The sequence below is a fragment of the Dipodomys ordii genome, unplaced genomic scaffold, assembly GCF_000151885.1.
Source record: "Dipodomys ordii isolate 6190 unplaced genomic scaffold, Dord_2.0 Scaffold119, whole genome shotgun sequence".
Taxonomy (NCBI): Eukaryota; Metazoa; Chordata; class Mammalia; order Rodentia; family Heteromyidae; genus Dipodomys; species Dipodomys ordii.
Window position 1 is genome coordinate 2,793,792 of NW_012267335.1, and position 24,899 is coordinate 2,818,690.

The 24,899-nt window shown below is 36.8% G+C and overlaps 1 protein-coding gene across 2 annotated transcripts in view; it reads left to right on the plus strand.

The window, feature by feature from the left end:
- Anapc10 (anaphase promoting complex subunit 10) overlaps positions 1–21,310 on the plus strand; it is a 36,943-nt gene extending 15,633 nt beyond the window's left edge. For both annotated transcript variants that reach the window (XM_013029514.1, XM_013029515.1), the window contains exon 5: positions 20,880–21,310. In XM_013029514.1, coding sequence (XP_012884968.1) covers positions 20,880–21,110 — 231 coding nt within the window. In that variant the 3' untranslated portion in view covers positions 21,111–21,310. The remainder of the gene's footprint in view (positions 1–20,879) is intronic.
- The last annotated feature ends 3,589 nt before the right edge of the window (positions 21,311–24,899 follow it).

Below are 24,899 nucleotides of genomic sequence, written 5' to 3' on the forward strand. Positions count from 1 at the left end.
TTCAGATACTAAGTCAAGTGATTAAAATACTGTGGACTTTTCTGAGATTTTGGAGCAGTCATTTCAGTAGTTACAGAATTGATTGAGAGGGAAATGCACCTAGATCTTTTTACATTTTCCACAGATTGTTGCTCACTGAAAGGAGAGTATGCATTGAAATTTTAACAGTTTTTCTTTGTGTTAAAAATTTTGAGTTTGTTTGCTTTAAATATTCTAAATGTTTATTTTCTATAATTTTATTTTTGTTTTGAAGTATCTTAAAAAGGTTAAAGGTGTGAAAAGTGAAAGCTAGTTTATCTTAAAATTGTGATTTCTTTTTCATATTCCTTTTATTTCATATTGTTTACTTACATATTGTTTCTAGATCTTTGTTGCCTGTATTAAAATCTCTATAAAGGCATCGGGCCCTTTCTTTAATAGTGTGGAGTGTGTATTTTATGTGTATGTGCGTGCATGTATGTGCATGCACCAGTCCTAGGACTTGAACTCAAGGCCTGGGTGCTGTCCCTGAGCTTTTTGCTCAAGGCCAAGGCTCTACCATCCAAGTCATGGCTCCATGTCTGGCTTTTTGGTGGTTGATTGGGGTGGCTTAGAAATGTGGCCCTCAGGTCTCAGCCTCCTGAGTAGCTTGGATTACACTTGTGAGCCACTGGTAATGGCTGGAGTGTATTTTAATATCTGAACAGGGACTTAAAATGGACTTTCTGTCAAATGATTTGAAGATATAAAACTGTAGTTACCCAACCAAAGAAAATATTTTTGTTCCTCAAACTGATTGTATGTATGCCAATCATTCTAGTTTCTGATATTACAAAATTTTCATGCCATACAAATTGAGATTTTAAAACATTTAAGGGCTAGGTGCTTTGGCTCATGCTCATAATCTCAGGAGACAGATAGATAGAATTGCAATTTGTACCAGCAAAAAGTTAGCAAAGTTCCATCTCAACAAAAAAGCTGGGTATGGTGGCATATTACTGGTAATGTTGGGTATTTGTAGGTACCAGAATTGCCCAGTCTTGATGCCAGCTGAGACCTTACCCCAAAAATAACTAAAGCAAGAAAGGGCTGGCAATATGGGTCATTTGATAAGAGTATCTGCCTAGCAAACAGAAGGCCTTGAGTTCACGCCCCACTATTGCTGTTTGCAGAGTATTATAGTTTCTACAGAAGAGACTACTATTTCTGTACACAGTGAGAAGTAGAGGCTGAGTGTGGAAACACACTTGTGTATTTCCAGCACTTGGGAGTTAGAAGCAGGAGGATCATAATTCAAGGCTAGCAGTGTTACAGAGTGAGTCCAGGGCCAGTTGGGGCTACAAAGCATGTTTGTGTCTCAGTGGAGAACCAAATAACCAACCCTCCAAAAAAAATTAAGTTGGCATATAACATTTTGGTGGACTATATGTAATTTTTAGTTCAGAAATATTGTCTTATTTCTCTGTCAAAGCAACAGTTTAAAAGTTTAAAATTTTTCTATTCCTGTTATACGTTATTTCCCAAATGACATTTTATATTTAGTATATATTTCTTTTTGAAAGTCAGATATGTTGTACAGTAGAGCCCCATATATATTTTTAATAGAGAAACTGTGTGTGTGTGTGTGTGTGTGTGTGTGTGTGTGCGTGTGTGTGTGTGTGTGTGTGTGTGTGTGTGTGTGTGTGTGAGATAGTACTGGGGTTTGAACTCAGCCTTGTACTTGTTTATACTGAGTGAACTAGCCAGGCCCAGGAAACAAGTACCATGTGATCTCACTCACGTGGAGTCTGAAAGGACTGATTTCATAGGGGTAGAATGGTTATCATAGGCCAGAGAGAGGAGGGGGAGGTGGTAATTCGAGAAAGTTTGATCAGTGGGTGGTAAGTTACAGTTAGATAGGAGCAAAATGTTGTTTTGGAGTACAGTTGCATGGAAGGATGACAGAAGATAACGGTTGCATATTTTATATCTCAAAAAACTAGGATGGATTTTGATGACAAGGGAACAGTAAGTGTTGAAGAGGATAGACCATGTTTAACTGATTTAATCATTTCACAGTGCATGTGGGAGTGAAAAGCATGTGCTACCCCATCAATATGAATAATTGTTGTGTTTTTAAGAATCAGTTAGAATGAATTTTGAAAGTAAACACATGAAGTGCTATGGGGGCACAAGGGGCTATTAGGGGCAATGGCTTAGAAAGTTTTCTATAGTAGATGTTGGTTTTGCTAACTCTCAAGGACAAATGGCAGCCTACTGAGGTGCACAGTAAAGGCAGGCTGCTAGGAAGGGTCTGGGAAGGTATAGTGTAGTGACAGTGCCTGCACGCCTACCCAGCGTGAGGGAGTAAGTAATACTCATTCATTATTCAGTACATTTATTGTGATGTTACAGGGTTCCTGTGAGTTTATGTTCTTACAGGGAAATAAATAAATGTTCTGTGAGAATGTGTAGGCGAAAGTCAGGTTTGGTTACAGTTGAACTTCCTAGGAGGTTAGATTTTAAATGAAGAACTGCTAAGCTTAATCGAGGAAGTGATGGGGCCAACGCAACATGACAAGCCGCTGTGTAGTATCCAGGTGAGCATTGTTAGGATTTAGCTAAGGCTTGATTGGCTCAGCACATGAGGAAGGATGGATGAATCTGCAGTAGACTTAGGACTGCTTGACACCTGGGAAATGTTGGGAATATTAGTGAGGCGATTGAAGTGTGAACAGGCAGGAATATCTGCAATTCTTCTTAGGCTTAGGCAGCTGGTTTGAAGGTTGCTATTTGCCAAATATAGTACGCAGAGTTAAAGAGCATCCTCTGGGGGTGGGAGAGGTACGTGATGAGATGAGAGGAGCTTTGGTTGCTTGTGTGTCTTTAAAATAGTCAGGTATGTGGGTCTGAATCTAAGAAAGAGGACTAGCTTAGAGGTATAGCTTTGAGAATCATCAGTGTGTAAGTAGAATTTAGGTGGCATGTTAATTCACATAGGAGGTGTGTATAGCAGGTAAGAAGTGTGCTAGGGCAGGAACCATGGGACTGCCAGTACAGATTATTTCTTATTCAAAATTCTTGGGGTCAGAAGTACGTAGAATTCATTGCTGTTTTTTTAAAGAAAATGTTGAAATATTTACATGTAGGTAATAAGGGACCTTGGGGATGATAAAGTCAAAGCATGATACTGATTTGTTTGATATTTATCAGTTACACAGTCTGAAGGTAAGTTTATGTAGTTATTAGTAATAATGCTCATGAATCAGTGTCATTGTGTGCTTTTCTTGTAAGATTGTGTTGGTACTCAAAAAGTTGCCAATTTTGGAGTAGTTTGGATTTCAGGTTTTCAGATTAGAAATTCTCAGCCTGTATTTGTAAGATGATTCTGAAGGAGTCTTGTTTCATAACATGCCAGGGCATACATACTTCAGGCAAACATAGATGTAGCAAGAGTGCCACAAGGCCATTTTTTGTAGTCAGTTGTTTTGCAGTAATTAATAGAACTGCTCTGTTGCTTTTAGGCAAAGTAGCAATAGTCATAGTCAAGAGCAGACTACAAAACTAAAAAACCCTTTACTTTAACCTCTGGCTCTGTATATTTCAGCAGAAATTTCTGTCTTTCTTATAAAAGTGAAAATGATGTGGATTTTGAGCTACAGATCACCAAATCCTCTTCTAAGAAGAACATAAAAGATAATGTGGCTGAGAACCTAGGACAAAAAGTTACCACATAAATCTACCAGGAGGCAGGTGATCCATGTTCGCTTAGTTTGCTATAAGAAGATTTTCTGGGCAAATCATATTACCTTTCTCAGAAATTTTGCTTTTAAATTGAAAAAAAAAATCTCAAAATTTATGATCGTCCTTGTTTTTAACCATTCAGTTCAGTCGTCTATATACATGGCTGTACAACACATTTCCAGAACTTTTTTATCTTTCAAAAGTGAAATTTTTGCTAGTTGCTGGTGGCTCACACCTGTAATCTTAGCTACTCAGGAGGCTCAGATATGAGAATCATGGTTCAAAGCCAGCCTGGGCAGGAAAGTCCATGAGACTCTTATCTCCAGTTAACCACCAGAAAACCAGAAGTGGTACTTTGGTTCAAAGTGGTAGAGCACTAGCTTTGAGCAGAAAGAGTTCAGGGACAGTGCTCAGGTCCTGAATCCAAGCCCCACAATTAACAAAACAAAACAACAAAAATGAATGAAAAAAAAAGTGAAATTCTCTATGCATTAAATTTAAAGCTTTCCCTTTCTCTACCTCCAGCCTCTGGTGACTACCATCCTACTTTATGTTTCTATAGCATTGACTATCTAAATACCTCATATTAGTGGAGTAATACAATATTTGTGTTTAGTGACTGACTCACTTCACTTAACCCATGTCCTTAAGATTATATTCTATCGATGCTTCAGTATGATGAATTTCCTTCCTTTTTTTTTGGTCAGTCATGGGGCTTAAGCTCTGGGCCTGTGTACTGTCCCTGAGCTCTTTAGCTCGAGGTGAGCTCTCTACTACTTGAGCCACAAGAGCACAAACTAGAATGTGGTGGAACAGAACTCCTTATCTCATGGCTGGAAAGAGAAAGAGAAAGGAAGATTCTGATACTCTCATTGTCTAGAAAATCTCCCACTAGACCCTACTTAAAAGTGTCTCCCACTTTCTAATAGTACCACACTGGGGATTAAGCTTTTAACATAAGGGCCTTGTGGAGCATTCCCGATCCAAAGTAGACTAGCTTCTTTATCTTGTGGTAACAGAGTCCCTAATTCTAGCAACAAACATATTTCTGATTAGGCTAGTAGTATCAGAAAGTGCTATCAGAATTATTGCTGAAACCTACCTTGTTGAAGCATTGGAAGTTTATGTAATGAGAGTGAGCTCACTCAGGAACTCCATTTTTCTCATCTTTGTATTTTACATGCGATAAATGAAAGAACCATTGAAGCATCCTGAGAGTGATGAAGTGAGAATATTGGAGTAGAAACTGGGAAGACAGGGGAGTGGAGAGGTTTTTGTGGCTGTTTTTCTCCCTCATAGGTAATTAAGACAGCTCATCTGCTGTTACACATTTGACTCTTTTAGGTTCCATCCACATTTGAGATCATGTGGTATTATATCACTTTTAACTTTTTAAAGTCCCTGTTAAAGTAATCTTACATTCTTGAACAATTTTTCAGTTTTATATGAATTTACCCCAGTATTCCGGCTGGGTAGATGCCTCTGAAATGGAGGGAAAGTGATCTATGATATTTAGTAGCAGAATTTCTTTACACTGTTTCAGGGAGAGAAGAATATATTTCCTATTTTGCTTTTTTTCTCAATTATAGTGAACTTGGCCAAATAACATATATTGTACATGTAAAGTTATATCTTTTAAAATAATAATCATATACAATATTAACTCTTGACTTCTTCCTCTAATTATAACTTCTTTGATGAGAAGAATGAATATTCTTTTAATTATTTTACATCCATTTTCCATTATCTACTCTTATACTTATTTTGGAAATAACTGCTAAGATTTAAAGAATGATCACAGAGCTTTATTTTACTTGTTTTATAAATTACTTCAAAGTACAGTAATGCTAACAGTCTTAAAGCTTATTCTTAGATCTTTAGAATGTTCCCTCAAAAGTTGAGTTTTCTATTCTTTTTCAATAATTAAGAATTGCTTGAAAAACATACATATTCTTTAGCTATAATACAGTTCATTGGCTACATCAGTTCGTAAAAATATATTTTTTTCTTTTTCTTTTTTTGTTGGTCGTAGGCTTGAACTCTAGGCCTGGGCACTGCCTCTGAGCTCTTCAGCTCAAGGCTAGTACTCTGCCACTTGAGCCACAGCACCACTTCTGGTTTTCTGGTGGTTTATTGGAGATAGGAGTCTCACAGACTTTCCTGCCCAGGCTGGCTTTGAACCACAATCCTCATATCTCAACCTGCTGAGTAGCTAGGATTACAGGCGTGAGCCACGGACGCCTGGGCTTCGTAAAATTTCTTGTTAGTGTTAATCCATATGCCTACAAGGGTGTGCATGAGAGGGTTAAGTATGTTAACTCTGTCAGCCATCAGCCAATGATATTAGCAGTTACTTCTGTAGTTTAAATTTACACTTGTAACTAAGTAGACTTAATGATGGCCCTTTGGAAGCTAATCTGTTTATAAGCAAAAGGGTCTCTGTTCTGTGTCAAAACCAATAATGAATGTTACCTATTTTGCTTCAACTGTCAGCAACCCTGGAGCCAAATTTGTGTCCTGCCTAATAACAAATTGTGTGTGTGTGTATGTGTGTGTGTGTGTATGTGTATGAAAGACGGGGGGGGAGGGGGAGACAGAGAGATCTCCGATAGCTTCCATTAGTATCAAGATATCTCTTTTGATCATACTCGAGGCTAAGTAGCTGGCACATGGTGTTTAGTTAATATCATGTGCATTTATTCTCTCCTGAAGTGACCCATGGTAGTTACCTTGAAAGTGGGGAAGTCATGGAGTGGCATTTGTTTTGGATTAACTGAAGAAAAGGATATAAGACTGATTAGTCTTAAATGATTCTCCTCTCTTGGCACTACTTTATGATATACTTATGATCTTAGAGAAGATAAAGACTAAAGGCAATGCAGTGGATTGGAGAATTGGGGAGCTTCTTAATTTGCCTCTTTTAATTTTAATTTTTTGTGAATATACTGTACAGAGGGGTTACAATTACATAGGCAAGATAATGAGTACATTTCTTGTCAAGCATTGCAGCCTCCTCCTTTGTTTACCCTTCATATCCCTTCCCAGCCTCCCCCCCCCCCCGCACCAAAGTTGTAAAGTTCGTTTTCGACATGACAACTTGTACTTCTCATAGTTGCGAGGGGTCCACCTGTATCCTTAAATGACTTTTTTTTCCCCATCTCCTCCACAAATTATACCGACATCAAATATAGTGAAAGCAAGGGTTATACTGTGGGGGAGGGACATACAAAGCAACAAAGAAATAATCTTATAAATGAGTTAGGAACAAATGCATGAAAGAAAAAAACATTTAAATACATATCTAAGGGTTCATTTTCCTAACATCACATTATCTGACCTTTTCTGCTTGACTTATACTAGGACCTATGTTTCTTTGGGCTTGGCTTACTTCACTTAATATAATTTTTTCTAAGCCTTTCCATTTCCTAACAAATGGCCAATAGACACATGAAGAAATGCTCAACCTCCCTAGCCATAAAAGAAATGCAAATCAAAACAACATTGAGATACCACCTCACCCCAGTTAGAATGGCTATAATCAAGAATTCTAACAACAACAGATGCTGGAGGGGATGCAGACAGAAGGGAACCTTACTTCATTGTTGGTGGGAGTGTAAACTTGTTCAACCACTTTGGAAAGCAGTATGGAGGTTCCTGAAAAGACTTCATATAGAGCTCCCCTATGACCCAGCAATCCCACTTTTAGGCATTTACCCAAATGTTTACAAACAAGACCACACTAAAGCTACCAGCACAACTATGTTTATTGCAACATTATTTACCATAGCTAAGATCTGGAACCAACCCAGATGTCCCTCAGTAGATGAATGGATCAAGAAAATGTGGTATATATACACAATGGAATTCTATGCCTCCATCAGAAAGAATGACATTGTCCCATTTGTTAGGAAATGGAAAGGCTTGGAAAAAATTAATTTGCCTCTTATAGCCCTCAGGTAGTAAACAGGCTCAGCAGGTTAAGAAAGACAATTTAGGGGATAAATACAAGTTGAGAAATAAGAAGAAAGCTCTCTTTACCTTCACTCTGTACCCTAGTACTTAGGTTGCTACATCACATTTAAAATCATGAAAGAGTGAAAAGCAAATCAAAATTACTGAGTTTGTAATGTCTAGTTGTTAAATATTAGCTTTGTAAATTTAAAATTACCATTTTATTTTGCTAAGGAAGATCAGTAGAAGGCATTGAGAGGTACTCCTGGCTTTTAAGTACTTCTTGTTTTTTAGAGTTATGTTGAGAGGAAATTGCCTATGACAAATATGGAATTCCAATTGAAGAGTTTTCTGTTGACTAAAATCAGGATTATCAGTAGCATGGAATTGCCATCACTCACTGAACTCCATTTAACCTGAGCTTGTAGTCATCTAAAACTTGCTGATATTCCCCAGGAGTCTTATTTGTACTCACCATTGAACACAAAGTTCCCTAGCCTTGGCTTACTGGGGGAAAACCTTGTCTGTTTCATAATCAGCAATCTGGGTTTTAAATACTGTTTGTAGAGTAGGAGTGAAGGATTAGACCCAAGCTCAAGAAGGGACCCTGTGTTTCTAGACTATCTTTGCCACATGCAGCTTTAATCAAGGGGTTTGGACTCTGTCAAACTCTGTCAGAGTTAAGATGTTGGTATTATCCCTTCGTATTTTGTGATACAAGATAATTGCTGTCTTTTCCAAGCCTCTATTTACTTTAAAGGAGTATCACAAGCCAGGTGCCAGTGGTTTACGCCTAAGCTACTCATGAGGATCCTAGTTCAAAACCAGCTGGGGAAAGAAAGTCCATGGAACTGTTATCTCCAGTTAACCACTAAAAAAAGCTGAAGTGAAGTTGTGGATCAAGTGACAGAGCACTAGCCTTGAGCCAAAATTGTTCAGGCACAGCACCCAGGCCTTGAATTTAAGTCCCAGGACTGGTACCCCCCCCCCCAAAGAGTATCATATTTCCTATCTTGTTAGGGTAGTTTCAATGATTAAATGAAATAAGCTGTGTAAAACTATCTCCATATAGCAATACAGAGTAGATTCTCAGCCAATATGTTTATGTCCTCACACTTTCTCCTTTTCTTGGTATTGAATGTTTCCTACTAGTACATGACTATGCAAGGTGACAGCTGTTAAGAGTACATATGCCCTGTGTATATTCAAGAATGCTTTAGTGAAGGAGAGTAGGATTTAGTTCCTTACTAGTAGATCTAACTATGAAATGTTGCTGTCACTGACCTTTCTTACTGTGGATATTTGGTGTTTCAAGATGAAGTGTCCACAGTTGAACAGAGAATACTACATCTATGGCTTGTATGTTTCTTTTTAAGTTAATGAATTTTTCATGGGTGTTGGATTAGATAATATAGATCTAATCTATTGACTCTTCAGTGTCAGTGGCATTATTGTTTTGCAGCATTGTTTTGCATAAAGGGATAATTTGGCAATTTTAAACATTCTGTTATAATCTAATGTATAAAATTTACTAGAGCATATTCTGACTCATGTCTGGCTCATCAGAATGTCAGATCTTTACTAAGGTGATTGTTTACCCCTTTTTGGATACTTTGTACTTGAAATGTTTTATGCTATGCAATTTATTTTCATTTGACTTATTTTAGAAACAAGCAAAGCGGACAATATAGATAACTTTGGATTTTACTTCTAAGCCTTTTTTCTGAAGAATGCATTATTTTATTTATTTATTTATTTTTTTGTCGGTCGTGGGGCTTGAACTCTGGGCCTGGGCGCTGTCCCTCAGCTCCTCAGCTCAAGGCGAGTGCTCTACCACTTGAGCTACAGCGCCACTTCCGGTTTTCTGGTGGTTTATTGGAGATAGGAGTCTCAAGGTCTCTCCTGCCCGGGCTGGCTTTGAACCGCGATCCTCAGATCTCAGCCTCCTGAGTAGCTAGGATTACAGGCGTGAGCCATCAGCGCTCGGCAAGAATGCATTATTTTAAAGTAAATATCTACAGTAACAAATTTATAGACTAAGGGGGTATAATTGAGCATTTAAAAAAGTTCTTTATTCACATTAAAATTCACTGCCAAGACTTTTAGCCAAGCCAGTAGTTTAAAAAAAGTTCTGCCTATCAATCCTAATTGCACAAGTATTCTTCCAGATGTCATACAAAGCAGTGAGTGAAGTCAAGTAAGGGTGGGGAAGTAGTAACAGTTTTTGGAAATGCTCAGTGTGCCCCTATGGTAGTAATTTGGTTTTAGGTGTCAGTGTGGCACAGCAAATGAACAAATTAAAATTTTACAAACAAAGGCAGAGGTAAGCATAATAGAATTTTTGCTAGGATATATGTTGGCTTAGCTTATTAAAATCAGTTAAACATTATGGACATGAAATGTCATATTTCACAAAGAAATTGACACCCTCATACCTACTGATGTACAGTGACACTGAGAGATGACCATGTTATGTGTTAAGAGGTGAACCGACCAAGTTCACTCTGTTTGGTGAACTAGACAGATCTAGTTAGGTTAGCTGTGGGTCCTCTGAAGCCTCACTGTTCTCATATTTGATCTTGCTGGATTCCTGAGATGATTAAGTAAAGTAAAGGTAGAAAGACTTGTCCATATTGCCTGTCACACAATAAACATCCAATTAATATAAATTTTCTTTTTTTTATATGCATGTGTGTGTGTGCATGCGTGTGTAAATGTTGCGAGCATGCATGTGCTTACTGGTACTGAAGCTTTAATGCCAGGCTTCTTTCCTCAAGGTTAGCACTCTACTTCTGGCTTTTTGCTGTTTAATTGGAAATAAAGAGTCTCATGGGCTTTCCTGCCCAGGCTGGCTTTGAACCTCAAGCCTCATATCTCAGCCTAAGATAACAGGTATGAGCCACCGGCGCCTGGATTTCTTATAAGCTTTTTAAAAATAAATAGTGTTTTTTTTTTTTTTTGGTCGGTTGTGGGCTTGAACTCTGGGCTTGGGCGCTGTCCCTGTGCTCTTCAGCTCAAGGCGAGCACTCTACTGTTTGAGCCACAGTGCCGCTTCCAGTTTTCTAGTGGCTTATTGGAGAGAAGAGTCTCAAGGACTTTCCTGCCCAGGTTGGCTTTGAACTGCGATCCTCAGATCTCAGCCTCCTGAGTAGCTAGGATTACAGGCGTGAGCCACCGGTGCCCAGCAAAAATAAATAGTATTACAGATTAAAGTTTTTTTTCAATATTTGAGGTAAAATACAAATTTGTTTTTCTTTTTCTTTTTTTTTTTTTTTGTCGGTTGTGGGGCCACCAGCGCCCGGCTTACAAATTTGTTTTTCTATTAGTTTCCAGGAAACTACTTGTGCTTTCTACACCTTGAGGAGAATTCTGTATAGACTACTGGGTACTATATAAAATATGGCTCTCATATGGCTTATTTAGTTGTGTAAACATATAAGAAAATAAAGGCCTAATAGCTGATAATTACTTTCAGAAAGCTTTATTTTTATAATAAACTTGTATGAAATAAATATTACTCTATGAAACTTATAAATCAATTTGGGATAAATGTAGGATTTCTATCATAAAATACTACTGATTTTGGGAAAATTATGTAAACTAGTAAGTTATTAAAAGAACCTTAAAATTTCATTGGATGACAAGTGGTGTTATAATTTTGGGGATAACTGATTGCATTCAGTTATCCATTATAAGAGGTCCAACTTTGGTAATCCACCAAACTGTCAGGCATGAAGACCAATAGTTCATAGAATTAATTGACCTTGTGCTTTTAGTAGAAACACTTAGAAATAAAATTCTCTTTACAAATAACATTGCAAATGAAAACTTCAGAGGAAACTGTTTCATCCTGTTTCTCTTTTGGGGTTCTGTGAATTGGTTAGCCAGCTGTGGGTGGAGGTGGGTCATGGTGGGCTGGCATTGGAGGGAAGGAAATAGGAAGGCTAGAAGAGTGTGCAGAAGCATTTATCTGACAAAATGCTACAGGGAAATGATTTTAAACCATCTTGATCTTCAAAATTAGTATCTTTGAATGTCTGAAAAAGATGTTCAATTTGTATTTTCTACCCTCATTTTGTGTCACTCAGTCTTTTGTAGTTGGTAGTCATTGGAAATTATTATTGCAATGAATCTTTTCTGAAAAGTAAGAAAGAAATTAAAATTTTATTTTAAAACTTGTTTTAGATCATCTGGACTCTCTCCCCGCCCTCTAATAATTTATGAGAAATTGTGCTGCAAAACCATCCATCATTTGTAATCTTCCAGGAGGTAGATAACTTTCCTGTTTCATTTTCTTTTTTAAAAAAAGACATCTTTTGCATTGTCAGAAAATGGCAAGTTGTAAATGAGCTTCAAAAATAGTGATAAAACATGATTTATAAAGGAAAGAATTGATGGTGTATTTCACCTAGAATAAGAAAGACAATGTGTAGTGAGGGATTTTGTGGTTTTCCAGTGCAGTGCGTGTGCTTGAAAGCCGTTCTCAGCAACGTGGGTGGCAGGTTATGCTACCATGTAATGTATTGTAGTTGGCTCTCCACACTTGTCAGGGTTAGTGTTCAACCATTCGGAAAATTTTCCCATTGTTCTATCATGTGAACCGAGACTAGTGTTGAATTCCCAATAACTTAACAAAAAAAAAAAAAAGAAAGAAAGAAAGAAAAAGAAGAGGCTTAATTAGAAGTTTGAAATTTCATTACTTCTTATTGTTTTAAGACAGTACTGCGTATTTTAGCATTTTCTTTATTATTACTTTTAGTGATAAAGAGATCAAAATCAAATTTTCATCTTATTTTTAATAGGTTTTACAGAAATTTGTATACTAAACCCTGCCCTTTTTTGTGTGTTAACACTCTATTTCTGTCCTAAGCATTTTGCTTTAGATGGACCATAGCTCTTGGCAGCTAGTGCATTTTTAGCAAATAATACTGTTTCTAGTAAGAGTTACAGAGAAAAAAAAACTTTGTGTGAGGTCCTTGTAAACTGAACCTTTGGAACATTACTTTACCCCCTCCCCTTTGTGCTTCTTCTCTATTTGTGTAATGGTTATAAATTACATCGTTTGGAAAGAAGAATTAAAAACACTTTATTTTGCTATTTTGTACTTAATTTTTCTTTCTCTACCTGTTATTTTAAAGATACACACAGAAATAAGCAGTTGTGATATTGAAATTCCATTGTGCCAGCACCTCCAGAGCATAATCCAAAACACCCAGAAAATCGCCTGCTGAACTGTCTGCAGTGTCTTATGAAACCATCAGTGTCTGCTGTTCATAGACTTAGTTTTTCTTGGTTAAAGACGGTTTTCTGACTGTAGGGAAATGTTTATTGATACTGATATTTTCAATCTGTGAAGATTTCTGCATATAGGATAAGGTGTTATGGGATTACATTATTGTACTCTTGTCATTGGCACATCAAAAACTAGAAGAATGGTTTCCATGTACACACTATAAATAATGAAACACTTAAATGAAAAACTTTAAAAGAAATAATGAGCATTTGTTGAGGGTATGTATAATAATAGATAATACAATATTAATTTTAAAATCTATTCCAAAATCTGTTTTATTTGTAGGTGAAGTATGTCTTAGCTTCATGCACACAGAAATGTCATGTGTCATGGGTTTCACTTAAAATTGAGATTCATAAATATCTTGGCCATTGCTAATACTGTTTTTGAGTCATATTTTTTCAACTAACCTCCTAATAAGGAAATATATTAGGAAGTATGGCCCTCAGAGATTTTCCTTTTTTAAAAAATCATCTGCTTTAAAAAAAAAAAGTATTAACTTAGAGTTTCAAATTGGATGCAGGCACTTGCAAAATGTAGCCCAATGTGTTGATGGTCTTACCTTCCGTTTAGATCCATGAAACATTTAAGTGTGAAATTAATTACCTTTAATCTCCCATAAAGATTTGTTGGGATCACTCAATGTCGGTTTTTTTCCCCTTAGATGTAATAGAGTAAATTTAGACATCTTCATTGAAACCAGCATTTTACTATTTCAGTTTGCTTTTGAGTTTCTTGATCAATTAAAGCATACCTTTATATTTCATAGTTGTTTTATGAATCTTTTGATTCTTCTGCTTATTCCAGTGAGATTACTGTGTATGGGGGGCAGTTATTAAGTTCTAATTAGTAGTCTTATAGACAATGATGCTTACTAGTCCTTCATTTATTCTGCTTGATATAATTCTTATTTGTTGTTGTACCCTTTTTTCAGTCTAGAGGATAGAAAGATTGCCATTTAAACAAAATGTATCTCACATATGGCTTTTGGAAGGGGAAATGAAACCATCAAGCCCTTAACATGTTAGTTTTCTAAAGGGTGGGGGAGGGGTGTTCTGAGGAGACCTGCTTCTTGATTGCCAGGAAGCCTAATTGCTCACAGGGCAACCTGGCACACTGCCATGTCTCCACTGGGCTGTTTGTTGGTACTATGGAATAGAACAAAAAAAAAATGCCTTTGCTTTTTCTACTTACTTGTTATGATTGCAGTTTTAGGAAGAAGTTAACTTTTTTTCCTCAAAATGATGGTATTCACATCAAGATATAGTTGAACTTCATGTTATATATGCCAGAAGTAGTAGAGTTAATTTAATGTTTTTAACATTCCATATAATAAATGAGTTATGTCTCACTCCAAAATATTTATTTTGTATACTTTCACATTATTCTTAAATCTGGATTTGGCTGAAAACTTGTGAAAGTAAATTATGAAGTGAATTGTTTTGGCCTTTTGTATTTTATAATCAAGACCTGTTAGATATGAATTATGGAACTAGTGCAGATCATAGATTTTTTAAGCAAAGTGAGTTTGTATGTCTTAGGAGTTACTTTACTTGTTTTGAAAACCTATTGGAACTGTTTTGTTTACATTCACATATTTAAAACTGAAGATGTATATCAGTTTTTCATCTCTGTCTAGATCTATAAGAATTTTTGTTTTCCTTGTCATGCTTTCTTTAGCCTGTGTATAGTAACTAATATAAAACAGTATACTGACACAATTGAAATCATTTCTTCTTTTCTTCCCGGTCTTCTACTACATTGTTCTGCCTCTCTTTAAGGTTTACGTTAGAGGATTATGGCTTTTTGAGTTTGATAGTTTATATTCACTTGTGCTCATTCCGAATATGTTGTTATCTTATACTTACTCCAGATAGATTTATTTGAAGACTATTACCTTTGTGATAATCAGGGGTTTGGCACAGGAATTATTTAGAGATACTAGCCCATGTCCTTACCAGCTAGGTGGCCCATAGGCTAATTATATAACCTCTGTGAACCTCTGCTGCAAATTAGAGATGTGGTGTTAAGATGTTGGAATCCATGTCTGGTAAGAACATGGCACATGGTAGTCAAAGGAAGCCAAGCCTAGAAAACTGACTATGTTATTATAACATCTAGTAGTATGCCTTGCTATCTAATCTCGGGAAATTGACAGTTTTAATTAGGTAAAATGGTTGGACATACAAATGTTTCTTTAAGTTGATAAGGATCTAAGAGCACCAGTTTTGGAGTCATCCTCTGGGGTTTGAATTCCAGTTGTGCTACATAACGTGACCCTTGCACAGTCAGCCTCTCTGTGCCTTATATTTCTTACATTTAAAATAAAGGTTAAAATAGTGTACTTCTCTAGGGCTTTTGCAAGATTGAGGTAAAACTATATATGTAAATGCTTAAAACAATGCCTGGTAAGACCTAAGTGTTCCAGTGATGCTTTAGCTACTATTAACTATTAATATTCCATAGAAAAGGAAATATCATAAGGCAAGAAAACATTAGTGGAGTCAGTCTTCATGAATGGATGTCTTTTCATCCAGTCCTAAACAATGATGGCTACCTTTATCCCTACCTTGGAGAGATCTGCATTTCCACGAAGTACCAAGTCAGCAATTGGCTTCTTAGCCATTATTTCAGAAGGTTTCTGATACCTTGCACTAAGAGCCTCTCACTTGGCTGAGTTTGGAATTCTAGTTTGGAAATAATTTTTCCTCATAATTTTAAACACATTCTGTAAATGTTGAGAAATACCTGTTTTAATGTTCTGATGCTCACATGTGATCTGGTTTTCTCTCATGAGAGAGGCATATCTGTCTCCTTCAATCTGGTTTATTTGACTTAGTATGATGATCTCAACCTCCATGCAATTTCCAGCAAGTGACATAATTTCATTCTTTATTATGGTTGATTACTATTCAATTATTATATATGTAGTATTTTACTTATCCATTCATGCATTGACGATCATGTAGGCCGATTCAATGACTGTTGTGAATAGTGATTCAGTAACGATGGATGTGCGGTACTCTGACTTTGCTGACTTTGACTCCTTTGGGTATACACATAGGAGAATAGCCAGACCAGATATAGTAGCCCTGTTTTTAGCTTTTTGAAGAAGTTCTATACTGATTTCTACACTGGATGAACCAATTTACATTATCATCAACAGTTTGTAAGTGTTTCCTTTTTCTCTTGCGTCTTTGCCAGCATCTGCTGTTTCCTTGATGATTGCCATTCTGACTGGGTGAGGTGGGGAATAGAACCTTGTGTATTTTTAATTTGTATTTCCTTGATTGCTATGGATATTGAATATTTCTTTATTAGTCATTTATACATCTTCTGAGAACTGTCTATTCAGTTCATCTGTCCTACTTGTTGATTGGATCATCTATTTGGTGCTTTTTCTTTTTTCTCTTTTCTTTTTGCTTTTTATGTATTCTGGATATGAATTCCTTATCTGGTGAATACTCATCAAAGATTGTCTGCCTGTAGGTTCTCTTCATTTTGGTAATTGATTGCCTTAATGTGCATAAGCTTTTTTGTTTGCTGCAATTCCATGTGTCAGGTTCTTGCTTTTATTTCCTGAGCTAATTGGACATCTATATAGAAATTGGTTGCTTATGCATATATCTTCAAGTATTTTCCTTATGTTTTCCTGTAGTTATTTCAAAGTTTCAGGTATTATGTTGTGGTCTTTGACTCATTCGGAATTGATTTTTGTTTAAGTCAAGTGATAGAGATCTAATTTCCATCTTGTATGTGTATGAAATCCAGTTTTTCTAACATCATTTGTTGAAGAGGCTAGCTTTTCTCTAGCGCATGTGTCGGGTCCAGTTCTCAAAATGTTGACAGCATTCTTCCTCCTCCTTTTAAAAATTTATTATTTTAAATTTGATTTTATTGTAAAGGTGATGTACAGAAGGGTTATAGTTTAATAAGTAAGGTAGTGAGTATATTTCTTGTTGAACAATGTTACCCCTCCTTCCTCATTTTTCTCCCACTTTTTCTCCTACTTTCCTTCCCCACCCCCAGCTACCTCACTCAGTTGTCAAGTTCATTTCCAACATAATGTCTTGTATCACATTGCTAAGTGCATTGGTTCACGCTTTGTCCTTTGTCTCACCATTTTTTTTGGTCAGTCATGGGGCCTGAACTCAGCCTAGGTGCTGTCCCTAAGCTCTTCAGCTCAAAGCTGCCACTGTACCACTTGAGCCACGGTGCCACTTCTGGCTTTTTCTGCATATGTGGTACTGAGGGATGGAACCCAGGGCCTCATGCATACAAGGCAAGCACTTTACCACTGAGCCACCTTCCCAGCCCTGTCCCCAATTCAGTTAAATATACATATAATACCAAGGGGCCCAGAATCAAACACAGTAGTAACAGGGGATAAACCAAAGGTGGAAAAAAAGCCACAAAAGATAAAAGAAGTAACTTCACACAGTACATTAAAAACAACAAAGAAAAATCTCTTGTTTCCACAAAAAAACAACAAAGAAAAATCTCTTGTTTCCACATCTTGGAGTTCATTTCGCTTAGCATCATCTTATATGGCCATATGTACATAGCTATTGAGCTATTGTGATCCTCTTCTAGGACTATCCTAGATATATACTAATTATTACAAATGAGGGAAACCATGGAACCTATGTTTCTTTGGGTCTGGCTTACTTCACTTAATAGGATTTTTTCCAAGTTTTTCCATTTCCTTACCAATGGGGTGATATCATTCTTTCTGATGGAAGTATAAAATTCCATTCTGTATATATACCACATTTTCTTGATCCATTCATCTACTGTGGGGTGTCTGGGTTGGTTCCACATCTTAGCTATGGTGAATAATGCTGCCATCAATGTATTTGTTCTAAGGGCCATGCCTCCCCCATTTTGCTTCTAGCCACTGACTGAGCACAACAGGGACACCAAAAGGCGTCTCTTTTCTGAGTCTGCCAGTAAGTAGCATTGTCCAACTTTGCCTAGGCCATCATGCATGACAGTCTACCATGCGTCCACTCAGCCAGCCCCCCTTTCTTCCCTGCCTCCTTCCCCTAGGGTTAGACCTTTGTCATCTACTGGGAGCTCTTTAGCCTCCTCAACCTCCCGCCTTGTCTTCTCTCTCAGACCTCCCTGTACATTGCTTCTGTTTCTAAGCTTTTCTTGGTGTCTGTTTCTCAGACTGGCATAGCTGTCTTCTTTTTTAAGCTATCTTTCAGCATCATCCAGGGAATTACCTCTTGGTTTGGTAGATCCCTGATTTCTGAGTCCCAGCTCATCTTTCTTGTTCATTCTGTCTTTTTGGGTGGAATTCATCCTCCACATGGGAGGTAAATAGTTGAAACCTTGTATGACCGAAAACTATTTTAATCTCACCCTGGAGGCATGATTTGGCTGGGTATGGAATTCTAGTTTGGAAATCATTTTCCCTCACAATTTTAAACACATTCTCTGTTGCCTCATTGTTTCAGTAAATGTTGAAAAATATATGCTACTTTTCATATCACATGTTTTGCCTGTGATCTGATTTTATCTCTAGTAGCTTTGATAATCTCTCAGTCCTCAATACTGAAGTTTCCTGGTGCTATACCTTATATCTGTTCTTTCTTTATGTTGGTTTTGTGCTTCCTCAGTTTGGCAGCACCACCTCTGTTCTGGGAAGACACTTAGATTTGATACTTTTCCTGTTTCCTCCGTTTGCTCCTTCTGAATTGACATTGTTAGCTCACCTCTTGTATTGAGCCATTAATTTTGTGATTGATTTTCTCTTTTTGGGGGGGGTAAGACATTAATTTAACTTCTATTACACTAAGAAATTTTTATTGGTGTGTTTTTAAATTTCTAAGACCTTTTTATTCCTTGGTCTTTAAAAAGTAGATTCTATTCTTGTTTCATGGATACAATATATCAGGTCACTGAGGATATTAATAATACTTGTTTTCTCTCTTTTTGTGTCCCTCCCTCCTTGTTTTCCCTCCCTCCATCCCTTTCCTCTCTTTCTCCAGTGCTGAGGATTGAACTTGATGCTAGGCAAGCAATCTACCACTTGGCTACAGTCCCAGCCCATTTACCATGTCTCTGGATTGTATTGTTTTTCTCTTGTCCTTAATTTACCTTTGACTTGTTTTGTTTACCATTGCTCCTAAGCACACAAAATTTACTGTTGACATTGCCTATAGAGGCCATATGGATTAAGTTGGTGGGGAAATCAGTGATGGTTACTGTTCATTAGGCATATCCTATGGCACTGTGGCTTTGAAGAACAAGAGCAAAAGAAGGCTTTAAAGGATCTTCTTTAGGAACGTTAACAAAAATTCTGCAAGTGAGGTCTGATATGAGACATGAAGGAGCTTCGGTGACCTGCATTGAAGACTGAGCATAGAACCATATCCTCAGCACCACAATGACCACAGCCAAAGCAAAGTTTGCTTGTGATTGAAAGCAAAGACTGGAGCCTACGGTGGCACTGAATTGATTTCTTCTAGTAGTGTAGTGTCATTAGTGAGTCCCCAGGTGCTGGTATGAGGCAGATGAAGAATTCATTAGAAACTAGATAAGCTGATTGGGAGAAGTGTGTGCGTGTGCACATGGGCGCGTGCGTGTGTGTGAGATTGCTTGTAGAGCAAATCTTCAATGCAGTCTTCAATGAAACTACCTCTTTTGAAAACAGCTGAAAGGACTGTCTTCTATAAGGAGGCCAAGTCAGTGCTGGGCTTTAAGACTTTGGACAGGATAACAAACTTGGTTGGGGCATCATCCCAGGCTGTAAAAGAGCCCAGAGCTCTCAAGCATAGCACTTAGCATACACCAGTGTCCTGTAGGATCAGTGAGCATGAGGCTTGACCCAGCTCCTCCCTCAAGATGACTTCCTGGACAGCCATCCCAGCAAAATGGAGAAGTACTGTTTGAAGAATGACAGACCTTTCAGTATTATTGCTGTTCATGTGATCCAGTCTGTGGTTTCCTTTTATCATGGGCCTTTGAGGTTGTAAATTATTTTAGAAAGTGAACTGGGGCTTGAACTTAGGGCCTGGGCATGGCCCATTAGGTTTTTCATTCCAGGCTGGTGCTCTACCACTTAAGCCCCAGCTTCAATTCTGGCTTTTTAGTGGTTAATTGGAAATAAGATTCTCACAGACTTGCCTGCCTGGTTCATGATCTTCAGATCTCAGCCTCCTGAGTAGCTAGGATTACAGGTATGAGCTGCCAGCACCCAGCTAACAGCATTTTTAACAATGACTTTTTTGTATTAATTGGGTTTGAACTAAGATTCACCCTCTAGCTAGGAAGGTACTTTTTTTTTTAATGCCATTTTATTTTTTTTAGGTAGGCACTTTTTGAGTCATGCCCCCATCCTTTTGTAGCTTCGGTTATTTTTCAGATAGAGCCTTATGTTCTTAAATATGTTCAACCTTGGACTGCAATTTTCCTACCTATACCTCATGTATAGCTGGGATTACAAATGTGTGCTACTATACTCAGATTCACATTTTGTATTTTTGAACATAGAAAGTTGAGAAATAGATGATGCTTTTGTCAGTTGTAAGAGCAGTATTCATTGTTATTTTCTGCACTGGCTACTTTTGATGTATAAACAACCTATATGAGTGTGTTATTTATAAAATTATATTTTGACCTATACGAAATGTGTCACCTGTTTGTCAAGACTACTGAGATATGTGCTTTCTAATGTTGTATAAATTACATAGGTTTTTGTGCACACTAAGACTTGATGTGTCTGCTCTTCTTTTGTCTAAATTAAGTGATTAGCAATTGTGAAAGTAAACCAGGTAAAGTTGCCCATAACTGGTAATGGCTGTTAACATATTGTCATTTTCTCAGTGAGCAAAGTGTTACTTATAACTTAATTTCAGATAGGTTCACCACTGTAAGTTCTATTCACTGGACGAAAGCATAATCTCATGTATTTTTTTCTTGTCAGCAACTTGAATTGGTGGAACCAAGTGGCTGGATTCATGTTCCCCTAACTGACAATCTTAAGAAGCCAACTCGAACATTCATGATACAGATTGCTGTCCTAGCCAATCACCAAAATGGAAGAGACACCCACATGAGACAGATTAAAATATACACACCAGTGGAAGAAAGTTCAATTGGTAAATTTCCTAGGTGCACAACTATTGATTTCATGATGTATCGTTCAATAAGGTGACTGTGAAAAAGAAGAAATGAGAGTAAGCAGGTCTTGGTTTTATCCTTACTTTACATATCGTATCAAATAACTTTGTGGGAAAAAGGTATCAGTTATTTTGTAGTTTTGTATACATTTAAGAGTATTTGAACTTGAATAAATAACTTTTGTATAAATGGTTTCTGTTTTCTTTCACATCTAAGAAAGCTCACATCTTTTACTTAATCATTATATTTTCTCTTATATTGAAGGGAAACTAGTAGAACATCTTGAAAATTTCAAGATGTACACATGTTTTCATCAGCCACGTTGTTGAATATTTAGGAGCAAAACTATGTTCCACCAATGTATATCATCTCTAATATGATACGGTTAATTTTCTTTACATATTAGAATTTTACTTTTTAATTACTGTATCTTTTTTCTTTTTTTAATATCAGAATGGACTTATTATTAGATGTCTGATAAAAACCAATGTGCCTAAGAGTGGTGGGGCACTCCTGTAACACGGCACTTGGAAGGGTGTGGCAGGAAGAGCACAAATTCCAGGCCAACCTGAACTACATAATAATACTGTTTCAAAGAAAGTAAATTTGAAAAGAAAAGAGATAATTCAAGAGATTCAAAGAATACACAAGTTGTCTCACATTTACTTCCATCAAATACTTAAAACCCCAGTGTTGTTTATATCCCAATATTATGTTGAAGATTGCCATAATAACTTACTGCTATTTCTAGTAATAACTTCTGATAATATACTTAATAGTAGACTTTCAAATTTGCATGTAATTTTGAAGCATTCCCCGAGGTTAATATGTCCTGTGAAAAATGTGAAAACATAAGAAATTAGTCTTACTAAGAATGTGTGTAAAATGAATACTAGATTCCATATACTTGTTTTTGCACTATATCTATGGGGCGGGGCAGGGGGTGTAGTTTTTATGCTATGTTTATAGTGTACCTGCATTTTGACCATGACTTGTGATGTGAAATCAGATGTGGAATTGTCTACTTGTGAGGTCATGTTAGCACTCAAGAGGTTCAGGTTTTGGAGTTTTTTGGATTTTGGATTTTTGGAATAGAGTTGGTCAATCTATACTCTGAAAGATTCTGGAAACAACCCAAATCCGGATCAACAGGAAAATACAGAGAAATTGTGATATGGCTATATAATGAAATATTATTCAGTATTAAACATGAACGAACTATTTACATATGAAATAACATTGGTAAACCCCTAAAGGGAAAGAAGCTGAACTGAACATGATAGCTCATAGGCATAATACTATCTATTCAAGAGGCAGCAATCAGATCATGAGTAAAGGCCAGCCTTGGCAAAAGTTTGTGAGACTTCATCTGAACCAATTAAAAAAGGAGCTGAGAGTGGTGGAGCGTGCCTGTCATCTCATAAACATGTGAAGCGTTAACAGGAATACTGTTTTTCAGGCTGTTTTGGTCATAAACTCAAGTCTCTGAAAAGTAATTCAAACCAAAGGAGCTTGGTTCAGGTGGTAGAGTGACCCCCTAGGAAGCACAAAGTACTGAGTTCAAACCCCAGTACCTCTAGGAGAGAGAGAAAAAGAGAGAGCTGGAAAGTAAGAGAGCTGTACAAAAGAGAACATATAAATGGTAGGAAATGCAAACATCTAAAGTAACAGGAAGTTTGGAAGTTGTTCTGTAGGACAGGGAAGGCAAGTAAGACAATATTCATATTTTGTGTGTAAAACTGGTTATACAAGTATGTTCTTATGTCCAGATTCTTCAAATTACATACTTGAAATTTGTGCATTTACTGCATGTGAATAATATCTCAATAAAAATAGTAAAAATCACTTACTCTGTTTCAGTAGGAATCACCTAAAAGATGCTAGTATTGGAATAATCTTGTGTGTGTGTGTGTGTGTGTGTGTGTGTGTGTGTGTGTGTGTGTGTGGTGTCTATCATGGGGTTTTAACTTGGGGCCTGGGTGTCTGCTCAAAGCTAGCTCTCTACCACTTTAAGCCACAGTGCCTACTTCTGGTTTTCTGGTGGTTTAATGGGAGATAAGCATCTCTTGGACTTTCCTGCCTGGGTTGGCTTTGCACTGCAATCCTCAGATCTCAGCCTCCTGAGTAACTAGGATTACAGGCATGAGCCACTGGCACCTAGCTTAAGAATATCTTCAGTAGATACAGCTTCTATAGAAAACTGAGATTGGAAAAGCCATATTCTAACAGTTATAGCAGTGGCAGAAAATCCACTGATTCATTTGTAATTAAATACTTTTAGTATTGGATGAAATATGATTACAGGATTAATATTTAATCTCATATGTAACTAAGGTATGACACTTTGAAAATCATTTACCTAAGGAAATATTTTCACAAAAAACTATAAAAGTTGCAGAGTTTCACATATGTCACAAAATAGTAATAAGTGCACAACTCTAAAAGGAATTAAGTCATTCCACTGTAAGATTTTGGGTGTTGAATTAGACAGAAGGAAACCAAAAGAAGTCTAATGCTGTCTGGCTGTTTATAGTCTGTTAGGGAACTATTAAGTCTAACCAGCCAAATCAGAAACTAGCAGGTGGTAAGATCTGATTGGTGCATGAGCTGTAAAACAGAAAGTGGAGTTTACATTCTGTTCAGGAAATGAGGTGAAGCTGAGGAAGACATTTCAGAGGAGGTAGACTTTTGGAAAGAAACATGATTTGTAATAGTAGCTAGATTTACACTTTTAATCCCATTCTTGAATCTAGACTAGCCTTTTTTTTTGTAATGGCATCAGCAATTAATTGGAAACAGGTGATTTTTGCATTCAGAACCAAGTGATGTTTTATACATTTGCTAGAAGTGTCCAATCTTGAAAAGTAATTTAGATACTATGCCTCCCTAATACAGAATTATGCACACAGACATGTTTTGTGTGATAAGTTATGCACCTAGTGTTTCAGAAAGTTATTGCTGCCTAACATATTCCTAACTTAAGTAATATTTTAATTATTTTTAGTTGAATTGTCAGTTATTTGTTTTAATTTATCAATTAGCCTTTAAAATAATTTTCAAAGTGCATCAATGTTTTAGGAAATATAGTTGATGTAGCTATGGTTGTATTGGACATTGTTACTTTGTAGATCTTGTAGACCAAGGTCTATCTGCATTGTTTTGGCTGTCCTGACATCTGGCTCTCTGGAATGACTTTGGGAATTTTTTGCTGTATAAGGCTTCAAGCTCTACATTTCATGATCTGCCATGTAGCTGGATCTATGTTTGTTCAGTTTTATCCAGAAAGCCTTGGGCAGAGGAAGATAGGAAAGAGTTTATAACGGGGGATTAGTTTATTGTCTATGGTAATATTTTGTTCTAATTTAATTGGAAAATTTAACGTTATATGTCTAAGACAATACTTGCCATTCATGATGATTTTGTATTTATATGTTATAAGTCAGTGTTATTTTTAATACTATTAACCAGTCTATTTTTCAGTTTTGTGTAAAAGCACCCTTGCCGTACTCCACAACTGTCTTTATGATCTTGCTTTGTCTTCTGCCTGTTCTGGTGACTAGAACCAGCTTGTTATTTTGCAAAGCAGCAAACTTAAATGTCTTAACTTACAATTATTCTACCTGTAAGTAGCCTTTCTGAGCCAACTGTTACTTCAGGAAATGCTATTGAGCACTATTATAATGGAATTTCTAGCATTTACTTAGTCAACATTACTGTGAGGGTGACCATTGCTTTCTACTCATTAGCTTTCAGTCTACCCCATAAGATACCCTTTTGTATGATGTTCACTTTTCTAGTGTTGAAAAGCAAATTACTGTTCCCT